Genomic DNA, 15,354 nt, shown 5'->3' on the forward strand with positions numbered 1-15,354 from the left:
CAGGCAAAAATATTGAAGTGGGTTGCTGTGCCCTCCCCCAGGGGATCTTCCCAACCAGGGATCACACCTAGGTCTTCTGCATTGCAGGTAATTTCTTTACTGTCTGAGCCACCAGGGAAGCCCATTACATATGCTGCTAACCCATAAATTAATATCTCAGTCCAGGTCTCTTCCCAAAACGCAGTGGTCCAGAACAGATGTTTGCCTACTGCACACGGCATGAAACAGTAGTGCCTGATGACTTTCTATCTCAAGAGAGTAAGTCCAGTATTCTTAAAGTCACAAAACTTGCCTTAATTATAAGAGAACAGAGTTCAATCTTTATGAGTTTCTGAGTAAAAACAATTATTTGTAATGGAAGATTTTGGTAGTTCATTTCGTAATAACACTTTCCAGCAGACGAAGATTGTACCCTCTCCAGGGAGGATTTGGTCCTTTGAGGTGCTGTCTTAACAAGCTCCATGGGGTCCACATGTACCACATCATGACATTTAAATCATTCCAAAAGGGGATATGGAGGCAGGCATGACTTGAAGATCAAGTACATAATAAGTCTAATTACTTAGAGATTGTTCTATGTGACATAATCCATAATATATGACTTAGACTTGTTAAATTTTCATACCAAGATCCCTCTGAGTAGGATTACCCCAGCCATTCTTCCTGAGTTCTTATTTCTCTGCTTAAGTAGTTCACACACACACACACACACACACACACGGTAGGTTTTGCTCTACTCTGTAGGGAAGACATAGAATGGTGAGAAGATGCTTAGTAATTTGTTCCCTGGGCTTGACAGGAATGTCTCTGGGGAATGAGCTGGTTTCAGGTGATCAGACTCTAAAGCCCTCCCACCTCGAAGCTTCTGAGCACCCTAAGTCCTGTCCTTCTGTCAGGACAGAAAAGGTGCCTGGGACTCCCCATCTACTGCACTCACTCCAGGGAGCAGGTGCCTCAGCTCCAGCCATTCCCATCTCTGTGAGTTTTCCTTTACATTCAAGCCCAAGTTGAGGTAAAAATCAGAAGTAGTGCCAGCCCATAGTCGCACAAATCATTATTTATATACTGGTCAATGGTTTACAGAAGAGGACAGAAGGCTGGCAGAAATCATCAGGCTTAGGAAGACAAAAATGGCACTTTTGTGAAGACCCCTTTCCTGCTCTGTGCTGGGGTCTCAGAGTCACATCTGATACCCACACTGTCTCATCATAGGTTCCTCATTCCTCTGACTAGGCCCTCCCAGGTCACAGGGTTCCAGGATGGTATATCTGATCCCAGGGAAACCCTTAATCAGATCCTAGAGTGGGATCATGTGGCTCCACTGTCACTTATGTTTAGAGGAAAGTATTTGCTGCTGGAAATTTGGTAAAATGTTCTACTATGAAAGCTGTTTCTCCAGTTCACCTCTGTTCTGTATCTGGCATCATGTTCAGTAAAAACATTTGCTTTATCAAAACTTTTAAAATTTAAATGCCTTCTTTCTGTCTTTTTCTTAATCACTTTCTAAGAAATGGTTGCTAAAAATATTAACCTAAGTGAAAATGTGTTGTTCTTAAATTTAGAAATCCAAAAAGAAAAGGAAATCCAGTCAGAATGTATACTATTGATATGAGACAATCTTCTTCTTTTGGATTCTGTTTAAGAAATATTGCTACTCTAAGATCCTCTAATTTGTATTCTGGAAGATTTGCTTGTATCTTTTATGTTTAGTTCTAAAACCTACCTGGAATTTATTCTCTATATTATCTATGGTAAGGTTCATGTCTTAGTTTTCTTCCTCATGGACAGCCATTCTACCCAGCATTGTTTATTGAAAATACCAGTATCACCTTTGTCTTAGATCAAGCGTGTATATGTGTGTGTTTATATGAATGTATTTCTGAGTTAACCACGCTGTTTCATTGGTTTATTTGTTCACCCTTGCCTCAATACCACATTGACTAATAATTGTAGTTTTATAGTACTTGATTTTAATCAATAAATTCCTTTTATTTCATTTTTTATTCTCAGATATTTTTGGCTATCCTTGATCTTTGACATTTTTGTATACAAAATTTAGATTAAGGTTATTAATTTCCACAAATAAAGAAAATCTCCTAGAATTCTGATTTGGATTTCATTGAAAGTATAGATGAATTTGGAGAAGTTTAGAATCTTTACAAATTTTCCAATTTTTAAACATCTATATATTTGCATTTTTTGCATTGACTTTTAATCCAGAATTTTTATAATTACACTTAATTTCAACAGTTCATCTATAGTTTTTTCCTCATACACAATTGGTATTTTGTATTTTCTATTTTAATGTGCCCTTTTTTCTTCTTTTTGTCTGTTGCTGGCTAGTTATGAGTTAAATAGAAGTGTTTTCAGTGAAGCACATTAGGTTTATTTTCTAACTCATAAGAAAAGTTTTTATTATTTTACCATTAAATATAATTTTTATGTAAGTTTTGGAGATATTTTTCTCAGATTAAAGATGTTTCTTTCTACTTGATGTTTGCTAAGTCTTCGTAGGGAATAGATTCTGAATTTTATCTTTCTGGTGGATTTACCTTTTCATTATTAATTTGTGGTAGTTCCTGTGTGTCTTAAATGCTTTGAAGTTATCTCAATATTGCAACTACCACATTCTATTTGGCTCAAACATGCTTTTCCATTATTTCATCTTTAACCTTGGTCTGTGTGTGAGAGAGACAGAGAGAGATGGAGACAAGGACAGTGACAGAGAGTTTGTATGTTTGTATTTACATGTAGGTAGTTTAGGTATGACTCTTGAAAGGATTTTGTAACTTGATTTTCTTTTTTCCTTTTATTATGATTAATTATATCTTTTAATGGAGAAGGAAATGGCAACCCATTCCAGTATTCTTGCCTGTAAAATCCCATGAATGGAGGAGCCTGGCGGGCTACAGTCCATGAGGTCATAAAGAGTCAGACACGACTGAGTGACTTCACCTTCACCTGTCTTTTAATGTCTTCCATTTATGCATAATGTTTAATTTACATACATAGATTTATTAATATCAGCTTAAACTGTGTTTTCTGATCGTTATAAAATTATTTGTTCCTTTATTTCTCCTTTTCTTCCTTCTGCTGCTATGGATTCATAATGCTTTTACTTTCTTTTCATTTGTCTTGTAATTTGGGGATCCAAAGATTTTATGTCATACCTTTTAAAAATGATTTACATTAATTGATAGTATCTAAATTTAATCAAGTACTCTAAAAAATTTCAAGTGATTCAAGATTCAATTCTTATCAAGAATATTTATATTAACTTTCTTTATTTAATGTCCCTTTCTCTGTTTACTCATTTTCAAAAATTTAATGTCCTCTTTTAAAATGCCAAAATAATCATTTTATAATCTATAGGTTCAAAACTAATCAATATAATTTTTTCAAATTATAAATGCTTTGAAAAAATAGGTAGAGGAAATAGATGGTAACCTGGCATCTTTCATAGAATAAATGTACAATTGAATTATAGTTATAAAATGTCTAAAATATGATGAAAAAAGTAAAAAGAAATCTAAAAGGATAATTAAGAGCCTTAAGATAGGTTGATAGACTACAACATTGATTGAACAGGAATTCCAGAAGGTGAAATGTAGAGAATGAAGAAAAGACAATAGTCAAAGAGATGATTGTTAAGAATTTACATTTTTTTGAGAATTTATTTTTTATTTATCCTATTCTGTTCTCTGAGTACATTTTTTCTAAAGATTATATCATCTTCAGTTATGAAAAATTGCTTGAATGTACATTTATGTTTATGTATTGCAATCATTAAGTGTAATAAATATTTGCATCTTAAGGACTTAGGTCTATTTTTAATACTGGAATGTTTATGGTGAAATCTCTTCAAATACTATTTCTTCACCATTTTATTCATTCTTTTTTGCTCGGGAAACTTTATCTTTTCTAAGCACAACCTCTCATCTATTATTCATGTCTCTAAACTCCACTTTCAAAATATTACCCCTCTTTCTGTATTCAAGTCTGAGTGGATTCTTAATTTGACCTCCCAAGACTCTATTTTCCTCCTTAACATTAGGCCTGGAAATCATTTTCTTTATTGATTTTTAAAAATTGTATGGCTATATTTCGTATTTCAGAGGTCCATAGTTGATCTATTTTTACACACTGATTGTGTTTTCCTGCTTTCCTTATTTATTTTTCTTAACTTATTAAACATTTGAATAAATAGCATACCCTTTATTAATGTATTGGAACATCTTAACCATCCTTAATTATATTCGAGTTTTATGAAGATTCTTCTATAAATTTAGTTTCATCTTGAATAAATCAAATTTCAATCATTTACCTTGTTTTCCTCTTTAGCATGAAATCTTTTTTGTATGTTTTTTAGGCACATATTTTGAGTGAAAGTCTTTTTGTTTTTGCCAGTATTTTTATTTTGATTTGGTATTTCCACCTTTTGTTTCTTCCTCCCTTGTGGTTTTAAGGATTTTTTGCTCTTCAGGTGACTTCATGGGCCCTTTACATAGAATCAGGTCCTATATAATAGTGTCTCAGGCACTAGTGATCTAAAGACAGAGCCAGCAAGCATATTGACTTCCTTAGAATCACTGTATCTAGCAGCCCAACGGCAGTGTTTTTTGTTTTGTTTTGTTTTTATCTCATTTTATGGGCTCAACCCAAGCCTGTAGTTTCAATCAACCATATTCATACCCCATATCCAAAAATCTGTCCTGACCACATACCAGGTGAGTTCCAGGTATGATTCTCTGATTTCATACTTGGACCATATCATGTTTCTGATTAAATTGTCTCACTTTAAACTCTGGTTGTGTATTTGGGGGGGGGTCATTTTATATTTTATTTCTATGTGTTTGAAGTACAGGAGAACCTAAGAACTCATCTTGAGGATGAATATTTACTTTCTCCTTAATAAAATATAAATCAATAGTTTAAGTATACTGATAAAATTGTTCAGCATCACTAAACTTCATTTTCTGTGAGAAAATAGAGATTAGTGAAAATAGTGGTAAATGAAACAATCTGCCACTATCTTCTCATTAGCTTCAGCTAACAAATTTTAAGAAATGACAAATATTTTATTTTTTGAAAAGAAGACAGAGATCCCAATTTTTATGCAAAATCTACTAATTAAAAAAATTGATCAATAACTAAAATTTTAAAAATTTCAATAAAGGCAAATTATCTAATCAATACCACAGGACATTGGGCTGATTGGATATAGGAATTACTGATTTGTGGCCTCTGGCATAAATTCTCACTTTGTATGAGTATATCAACTTTTTTCCTTCTCTGCCCTTTAGTTCTAAAATTTCTGTCCCAAGTGCAGCATTTTATTTATCTGTCAAAAGAGCATGGAAAGCAATCAGACATGGATCTCAGAAGTCATCCTGCTGGGATTCCAAGTTGACCCAGAACTTGAAGTTTTCCTCTTTGGCCTCTTCTTGTTATTCTACAGCCTCACACTGCTGGGGAACGGGGTCATCCTGGGGCTCATCTGCCTGGACTCCAGACTGCACACCCCCATGTACTTCTTCCTGTCACACCTCGCCATCGTTGACATGGCCTATGCCTCAAGCACTGTCCCTAAGATGCTGGCAAATCTTATAATGCAGAAGAAAACCATCTCTTTTGCTCCATGCATACTTCAGACTTTTCTGTATTTGGCATTTGCAGTCACAGAGTGTCTGAGTCTGGTGGTGATGTCCTACGATCGGTACGTGGCCATCTGCCACCCCCTGTACTACTCGGTCATCATGAGCTGGAGAGTGTGCACAGTCCTGGCTGCCACGTGCTGGATTTTCAGCTTCCTCTTGGCCCTGGTCCATATTTCTCTCATTCTGAGGCTACCCTTTTGTGGACCACAAAAAATAAACCACTTTTTCTGTCAAATCATATCAGTATTCAAATTGGCCTGTGCCGACACCAGGCTCAACCAAATCGTCCTCTTTGTAGGCTCCGTGTTTGTCTTAGTCGGGCCCCTCTGCCTGGTTCTGGGCTCCTATGCACGGATCCTGGCCGCCATCCTGAGGATCCAGTCAGCTGAGGGCCGCAGGAAGGCCTTCTCCACCTGCTCCTCCCACCTCTGCGTGGTCGGGCTCTTCTTTGGCACTGCCATCGTCATGTACTTGGCGCCCAAGTCCAGCCATTCTCAAGAACAAAGGAAGATTCTGTCATTGTTTTACAGCCTTTTCAACCCTATGCTGAATCCCTTAATCTACAGTTTGAGGAATGCAGAGGTGAAGGGTGCCCTGAGGAGATTTCTGGAGAAGAAGAGATCGTTGTGAGAGATGGTTTGAAGTATGGTGTGTGAGCCTGTCCTTGTGACTCAGAACCTTGAATGTCTTTTTGAGTCCTTTAACAAACCCTGTACTCTTTATTTTTGGAATTCTTATAAAATGAGAAAATAAGTATCTTTACTGTTTAAGCTCTTGATAGTAGCTCTGAGTTAAACATTATGAAGTAGAAAACACAGTCTAATCCTATTCATGAATACAAATGCAAATATCTTAAAATATTAGTAAAACAAGTCCATAAAAAGTAAATCATGATAAAGTTTTTATCCTGAAAAGTAAATAATGTTTAACTTTCAATGAAAAAAAAAAATTGTCACATTAACAAAATATACAATGAAGAAATTGTTTGACAAAATTTAACATCAGTTAATGGTAAAACTCTTTTCAAACTAAAGATTTACCTCCAAAATATAAATAAAATAATCAGAATAATAAATTAACTTATTAATGTAATCCATAGTTAAAATGAAATTTTATAAAATGTCACCATAAGTAACAAATTAAAAATGCTTAGAAATAAATCTAACAAAAGATGTACAAAACTATAAAGAGACCATTAGAAAAATTATTGAGGCACTATGGTAACTAAATATACATATATATGACATGAGATATATCAGGCTCTTGAATTGAGAGACATAATATTGTAAATATCTAGTATCTCCAAATTGATGAATATATTCAGTGTAATTCTAATAAATATCTTACAATATCTCAGAAATGTGTGGGTATCTGCAGAACTTGAAAAGCTGATTCTAAAATATGAAGAGCAACAGCTAGACCAAGCACCATTAAAAAGGATGAAGTACAAGGTGGGAGGATTTTACAACAAAATGTACTATAAAGTGCAAATAAGTAAAACAGTGTAGTCTTTATCCAGGGATTCACCAATAAACAAACTGGAAAAAAAAAAAAGTAAGGAAGCTGACTTATGACTTTATAAACAGTTGCTGTATGAGTCCATATATGACATGGAATATCACTGGGGAAAGGAAGGGCTTTGCAGGAAATACTTCTGGTACTATTGACTAACCATGTAGATGCTCAAGCATGCTAAAAAACCATTCCTAGCATTTTCAAGTCCTAAGTGTCAAAGGCAAAACTATAAAGCTTTTAAAAGTATGAAAGGGAAGGATTTTTAAACCAATGTACAAATGAGCCACCAGAGAAAATATTGATAAATTTGACTAGACTGGAATTAAAAATATCTACTAATCAACAAAAAGCTTAAAAAGACTGAGAAGACAAGATGGAGATTCCTATTTTACTGGATCTTCTAATTCATCAGGTCTCAAACATCATAGACTTCAAATTTCTTCCTCAAAGACCAGCATATTTCAGAGTCCCACTTGTCAGAACTAGGTGAGTTTCTATCACATATCTCTGAAGTGTCTCTTTTTCATGACATTTTAAAGTAAATGAAGTTTTCCTCCTTTGTATTTGTTCATAGGTTTATTTACAGTTTACAATCTCTAACATACAAAATCACTATCACCATGAGTATCCCCTTTGTCTTCCTCATAGCTGTGTCTGTAGTAACTAGAGCAGAACAAGACACAGAGAAAGTCCTCCTTAAATCTCTGTGGACAAACTGACCAATAAGTATCCCCATGTTTTCTTCTTGAAACCAAGGAGCACTCAAGTTAGGGGAGAGACAGATACATTTTTATTTTATACTTTTAATTCTCATTTTTTAAACATGAGAAGACCAAGGAATAGAGAGGCTGAGTAATTTACCCAGTCATTGTTGAGGTAGCATATGAAAAAGTTGGTGATAATGTTGTAGCCATGTGTTCTGGGAAACAAACTCACTCAGAAGGACAGTGCAGATAGTGGAGTGCAGTTTATTACACTGGCGGGCCCAAGGCAGAGTCTCCTCTTAGCCAAGGACCCTGACCGACTTTTGTGAAATCCTTAAGTGTACTGCTCAAGCCCACATCCCCAAATTCCTTGAACCTAGCCTGGAAAGTGTTAAAGGGAGATACAATCAGATTACAGCCATGATTCATAATCAGAAGGGTCAGCTGGTTATACACTGTAGCCTACACCAATGGGTGCCATAAAGATTACAAGGTGATTGACTACGTTTGGGATTATTAGATTCTTTTTGGCAATGGGAATTCTTGGTATGGAATCTGGTGTTTATCAGCCTGGGAGGCCGGTTTGGCCATAGGTATGTTATCCCCATGGCTACCAGGCACATGGTCCCAAGCTCACTGAAAGTGCAAGATGGAGTTTCCTTCTTTTTCAAGATGGAATCAGCTCAGCCTGTTCCTTTCCTCCCTCATTCCCCACCCTCTTGATGCTCTCAACTTCCAGTGTGAGCATCACTCATTGGGATGGACTGCATTTTAGGTTTCCTGGTATATATTTGGGTAAATGAATTTAGCCTGTGTGATACAAAGTTAACAACACATTGGAGAATACAAGGTCCACATAACAGAATCAACAGAACAATTATTACAATGGTTAATATAGTTTTCACCAATCACCCTTTACCCATGATAGAATAGAAGTCCAAAAAGGAAGATTATCATCAGACATAGCTTTTACCTGACCTTTCATGTCATCTAGGGTGGCTGATATATTGCCAGATAAATCAGGAATATAAACACAACATTCAACTTTAATTATACCACAGGTCCCTCCTTGTGCTGAAACTATGGTTAGTCTCAAGATGATACCAGCAAGTCCTTGTAGCAGCAGTTGATTGTAGAGCTTCATCTCTTCTTCTTCTTTAAGATGATCTTGGTTTCACGGGGATCAGTGGGGTCCTGTTGTGTAGTCCACTCAGCGTCCTCTGGGTCTGCGTGGCATGCTCTCTTCAGCCTCATGTGGTGGATCCAGGGAGTGACACCTGCAACCTTAACTGCAGTAGGGCTGGTCAGGACAACAGTATATGGACCCTTCCAATGTGGGGCCAAGGAGTCGTGTTTCCAGTCCTTCACCACACCTGATCCCTGGGCACAAATTCGTGAATCTGTTCCCCAAGGGAAAATGGCACCTTTTCTTGTACAAACTTAGTTACCTGATTTATTACTTTACCCAGTTGTTCTATCTGCTGTGAAATCTCATCTCCCTTTCAGTTCAGTTCAGTCGCTCAGTCGTGTCCGACTCATCTCCCCTTACCTGAGGCTAATTTGTTGACACCTGTTTTACAATGGGAGGGGGCATCCCAGACACAGAACCCATGGGTCATCTTGAGTCTGGGCAGAGCCTTTGGAAGCAAGTCCACCTGGGAGCAGTCAGTCTCCATGATCCACTTGGAAAATGTTTTGTTTAAGTGTCCAGTTGGTTCGTTCCACCATCCCAGAACTTGGGGCCTATACGCCATATGTAATTTCCACTTGATATTTAGAGCTTTACATACCTGTTGAATTAAGTCGGGTACAAAGGCAGGGCCGTTGTCTGATCCTATACTGGTTGGAAACCCAATCTGGGGATTATTTCTCGAAGCAGACAGTGAGCCACTTCATTTGCTTTTTCAGTTGGGGTGGGGAAGGCCTCCACCCATCCTGAGAAGGTACATACCATGAGTGTCAGCAGGGCTTAAAGTCCACTTAGAGTGCCTTTTAACTGTATTCCTGGAGGTTTTTGTTCATGTCCTAGGGCAATATTGCCTTTTTTCATTTTTGGTGGCCCTTTCTGCTTCAGCCAGCTGGTCTTGGGCCAGGGTATACTGTGGGAGAGTTAAAGTTAACTCAGGCATTTTTGAGAGTACAAAGGTTCTGATAGATCCCTCACCAGCAGGCCCAGATTTCTCAGCCGCATGTTTTGTGGATTTATCTGCTAGTCGGTTTCCCCCTGTTTGTGGGGTGTCTCCCTTTTGGTGACCCCAACAATGCATCACTGCTACCTTTTCAGGTTCCCATACAGCATCTAATCGAGTCGAGATTTCTTCTTTGTTTTTAATGTCCTTTCTGTTGGTTGTCACAGGACCTCGCTCTTTATATAAAGCCCCGTGTACATGTAAAGTAGCAAAAGCATACCTGGAGTCTCTGTAAATGTTTGTCTTCTTGCCTTTTGAGAGCTGGAGGGCCCGGATTAGAGCACGTAGTTCGGCCTGTTGAGCAGACCAGTGTGATGGCAGAGAGCTGGCCTCAACGATGGCTTCTTCCGTGACTACTGTCGTCCTTGTTTCTCCAGGCTGGTGCCTTTGTGTACAGGACCCACTCTGGGTCTGGGATTGGCTGATCTCTCAAGTCAGGTCTGCTGGCATAAACTTCTTCTAGGATTTCCTTGCAATCACGTGAGGGCCCACCTTCTCCCACAGGAAGGAGAGTGGCTGGATTCAGGGCCTGACAAGGCTCAATAGTAATGTGGGGATTCTCACATAACAGTCCCTGGTACTGAGTAATCGGGGATGTCAACAGCCATTTATGGGGGTCCCCTCACAGGAGAGTGTTGACCTCGTGTGGGACTTTTACGATCAAATCTTGGCCTGAAGTCAGCTTGGTTGCCTCTGGACCAGTAAGGCAACCATAGCAACTGTCCGTAAGCATCCCGGCCATCCAGCGGCAACATTGTCCAGCCAATTTGAGAGATAAGCCACGGGTCTGTCCTGTGTCCCCATAGTCTGGGGCAACACTCCCATAGCCACCTTGTCCTTTTCAGTCACGTGAAGAGTCAACGGCTTAGCAAGGTCTGGCAGGGCCAAGGTGGGTGCTGACGTAATTGTACCAGGTTTGAGTTCTATTACCAGTGGGACTTGTTTTGCAAGCCTGGCGGGGGAGGGGGGCGCGGGGGGGTGGTGGTTGTCTTCCGCCCAGACCTCAGGGAATTGTTCAGTTAACTCTCTCTCTCTCTCAACTGTTCAGCTTGTTCGGTTTCCCTTCTGGGAGATCGTGCAATCTCCATTCATCCTGAGGGGTTACTGAGAGGAAGAGTAAATAGGTGGTTGAGCCCACTTGAAGAGTGGGTCTTTCATAGGGGGAAAGGTCACTTGTGGCCCCAATTTAGACAGCAAGTCTCTTCCAAACTAAGGTACTGGGCATTCAGGGGTGTATAAAAATTCATGAGTCCCTTGGTGTCCCCCCCATCTGACATTTTTGGGGCAGGCTAAAGACACAAGGCTGCATTTATCACCACCTAAGACCCAGCAGCCTCTGGATCTATAAAGTCTATAGGTCTTGCACAGTCTTTTATAGAACTCAGAGGATGATTCACTTTCCCTTTGAATCACTTCAGAGGGTTTTACCATATTCATAGGTTTTTGGGGCCCCCTCTTGAGGCCTTGTAAAATAGCCGCCCGATATCTCGCCAGGTGGCCCCTCCCTTCCTCTGTGTTACAGTCCCAGCTGGGCCTCTCATCAGGGGTGGCTAGTTCTGCCCACCGCTGCGGGTTTGCAGTACCCTCAGGTGCCATTTCTCTTAACCATTTTCTGGCCTCTGTTAGGATCCTGTGTCTTTCCTTAGTGCTGAAAAGGGAGACTAGTAGTTGGATTATGTCATCCCATGTAGGGCGGTGGGCTCGAAAAATAGTCTCCATTAGCCTAATCATGGCTTGTGGCTTCCCCGAGTACAGTGGAGCGTGTCTCTGCCAGTTTAATATATCTGTAGAGGAAAATGGCTGGTAATAATAGGCTACAGGGGGCTGATGGTAGTGCCCCATGCGTCCTGAACTGAAGGCTGTTGTAGCTCTTTGAGGGGCATCTGTAGCCTTCACCCCATAGTCCCCTCCAAATCCCTTCTTTAAATTTTTAATCATGCACTCCAATACAGTTGCCTTAGATTCGTTTCCTCCCATCTTGCTTACCTTCTCGGAACTTCTTCTACTTTTCCTTCTCGTCTGTCTACAAAATTCTCAGTACCCTATGTACTTCTGATATTTTCACTCAATGAAACACTTAAATTGCCATTCTACCTCCTTCCTAATTGGGGTGAGAAGAGCCTTACCTGCCAGATCCCAGAGAGAGAAGGGGGATCAGCTTGTCTTCACTTGCCAGTTGGCATGGTCAAATCAGAACACCACGTGATCCAAGACTGTTTCTCCCTTAGCTTTTAAAGTGTTCTGCCTTGGGGGGCTTGATCAGGTGCACATGAAAACACAAATGGGTTAAATAGCCCACGTCCCAGGCTGTCTCCAGAAAAGCCAATTCATACCCATTTATGTATCCCCCTCCCCTCCTTCTAGCCTGACAATTCTGAGGGGCTCAAGAATTTCACAGCAGATGGGACACTTCCTAGGGGAGGGCAGAATACAAGTATACAAAGACCAAGTTTCTTCTCCTAACAATCCCCTGGCGATTGCTTGGTAATAATTTTCCCCAAGATGGCATGGACACAACCTTCTAAATGACATTCACAAATTTCCTTCCTAAGCCCTAACACATTCGTCAACCTGTGTACCAAGCAATTGCCGCCCCTGCCTATTCCAGTCTCCTGTGGGTCCGTGCCCCTTCTAGTCCCTCCCCGGGGGGTGATTAGGCCCCTTCTTCCACCCTACTGGGTGGGTTCCTCCTCACCTGAGCACTCATTTCCCCTGCTGTCATCCACTAACTGCTAACGTGAAAGGTCTGGGCATTGAGAAGCAGAATCCTTCCAGAAGGGCGAGGTGCCTTCCCCCCTCTAGAAGATTCGAGTCACAAGGCCTTGGAGTAGTCCCAAATGGGACTTGCCTCCTTAAAGTGAGGAGTTTTCTGGTCAATGCACCAAATGTTGTAGCCACACGTTCCAGGAGACAAATTCATTCAGAGGGACAATGCAGATAGTGGAGTGCAGCTTATTACAGTGGTGGGCCCAAGGCAGAGTCTCCTCTTAGCCAAGGACCCAGACCGAATTTTGTGAAAACCTTATATACCTTAAGTGTACTGCTTAAGCCCACACCCCCAGATTCCTTAAACCTAGCCTGGAAAGTGTTAAAGGGAGATACAATCAGGTTACAGCCCAGATTCCTAATCAGAAGGGTCAGCTGGTTATACATTGTAGCCTACACCAATGGGAGCCATAAAGATTACAAAGGTGATTGACTACATAGGGGATTATTGCATTCTTTTTGGTGATGGGAAATCTTGGTATGGCAAGATTTTTATCAGTTTTTCTGGTTTTTATCAGTCCAGGAGGCCAGTCCAGCTGCAGGTGTGTTATCCCCATGGCTACCAGGCACATGGTCCCAAGCTCTCTGAAAGTGCAAGGTGGAGTTTCCTTGTTTTTCAAGATGGAGTCAGCTCAGCCTTTTCCTTTCCTCCCTCACTAAAACATGGGTAATCTAGATCCAGAGCCTGTATTCTTAATCTAATTATATATGCAAGTGCAGTTTACACCAAGAATCCAATGATTCCACACAATACATAGATATTTCTCTCCTCTGTCCCAAGGAGAAAGAGTTAGCAAAAATTACCAAAGGAGAATAAAGATAAGACAAAAGTAGAAAGAAAATAAGATATTTAATTCCCAAACCAATCTTCAAGAAAGAAAGCAGTATGAATATTTATTTAGGGGAGCAATATGGTGGATAAACTATTTTCAGATGTTTTGGTGGTAGAACTTTTCTGGCATAACAATATTTAAAATTTATAAAGAAGCAAAGAGAAAGAAAGAAATAGAGGAAAACAGTAGAATGGGAAAGACTAGAGATCTCCTCAAGAAAATTAGAGATACCAAGGGAACATTTCATGCAAAGATGGGCACAATAAAGGACATAAAAGGTATGGACCTAACAGAAGCAGAAGGTATTAAGAAGAGGTGGCAAGAATACACAGAAGAAGTATACAAAAAACATCTTCATGACTCAGATAATCATGATGGTGTGATCACTCACCTAGAGCCAGACATACTGGAATGTAAAGTCAAGTGGGCCTTAGGAAGCATGACCACAAACAAAGTTAGTGGAGCTGATGGAATTCCAGTTGAGGTATTTCAAATGCCAAAAGATGATGCTGTTAAAGTGCTGCACTCAATATGCCAGCAAATCTGGAAAACTCAGCAGTGGCCACAGGACTGGAAAAGGTCCGTTTTCATTCCAATCCCAAAGAAAGGCAATGCCAAAGAATGCTCAAACTACTGCCCAATTGCACTCATCTCACACACTAGTAAAGTAATGCTCAAAATTCTCCAAGCCAGGCTTCAACTGTATGTGAACTGTGAGCTTCCAGATGTTCAAGCTGGATTTAGAAAAGGCAGAGGAACCAGAGATCAAGTTGCCAACATCCACTGGATCATCAAAAGAGCAAGAGAGTTCCAAGAAAACATATACTTTTGATTTATTGACTACACCAAAATCTTTGACTGTGTGGATCACAACAAACTGTGGAAAATTCTGAAAGAGATGGGAATAACAGACCACCTTACCTGCCTCCTGAGAAATCTGTATGAAGGTCAAGAAGCAACAGTTAGAACCGGACATGGAACAACAGACTGGTTCCAAATAGGAAAAGGAGTACATCAAGGCTGTATACTGACACCCTGCTTATTAAACTTCTATGCAGAGTAACACCATGTGAAATGTTGGGCTGGATGAAGCACAAGCTGAAATCAAGATTGCCAGGGGAAATATCAATAACTTCAGATATACAGATGACACTACCCTTGTGGTAGAAAGTGAAGATGAAATGAAGAGCCTCTTGATGAAAGTGAAAGAGGAGAGTGAAAAAGTTGGCTTAAAGCTCAACATTCAGAAAACTATGATCATGGCGTCCGGTCCCATCACTTCATGGCAAATAGATGGGGAAACAATGGAAACAGTGACAGACTATTTTGGGGGGCTCCAAAATTACTGCAGATGGTGACTGCAGCCATGAAATTAAATAAAATAAAATACAAGTTAAAAAAAAATCCTTCAGGAGAAAAAATAAATAAATAAATAAAAATAAAAGATACTTGCTCCTTGGAAGAAAAGCTATGACCAACCTAAACATTATATTTAAAAGGAGAGACATTACTTGGCTGACAAAGGTCTGTCTAGTCAAAGCAATGGTTTTTCCAGTAATCATGTATGGATGTGAGAGTTGGACTATAAAGAAAGCTGAGCGCCAAAGAATCAATGCTTTTGAACTGTGGTGTTGGAGAAGACTCTTGAGAGTCCCTTGGACTGCAAGGAGATCCAACCAGTCCATCCTAA

At 39.7% G+C, this 15,354-nt stretch overlaps 1 protein-coding gene and 1 long non-coding RNA gene across 2 annotated transcripts; one reads left to right on the forward strand and one right to left on the reverse strand.

The window, feature by feature from the left end:
* The first annotated feature begins 5,354 nt into the window (after window positions 1-5,354).
* LOC129658733 (olfactory receptor 2A12) lies at window positions 5,355-6,287 on the forward strand. The gene has a single exon (XM_055589580.1). The coding sequence runs from the start codon at window positions 5,355-5,357 to the stop codon at window positions 6,285-6,287; it is 933 nt and encodes a 310-aa protein (XP_055445555.1).
* A 2,438-nt stretch (window positions 6,288-8,725) lies between these two features.
* On the reverse strand, window positions 8,726-10,386 carry LOC129658734 (uncharacterized). The gene is made up of 3 exons (XR_008717504.1): window positions 10,286-10,386; window positions 9,667-9,811; window positions 8,726-9,165 (listed from the first exon to the last, which is right to left on the reverse strand). It is a non-coding gene; the product is annotated as an uncharacterized LOC129658734 (long non-coding RNA).
* Window positions 10,387-15,354: the final 4,968 nt, after the last annotated feature.

Source organism: Bubalus kerabau, chromosome 8, assembly GCF_029407905.1.
Source record: "Bubalus kerabau isolate K-KA32 ecotype Philippines breed swamp buffalo chromosome 8, PCC_UOA_SB_1v2, whole genome shotgun sequence".
Classification (NCBI taxonomy): Eukaryota; Metazoa; Chordata; class Mammalia; order Artiodactyla; family Bovidae; genus Bubalus; species Bubalus kerabau.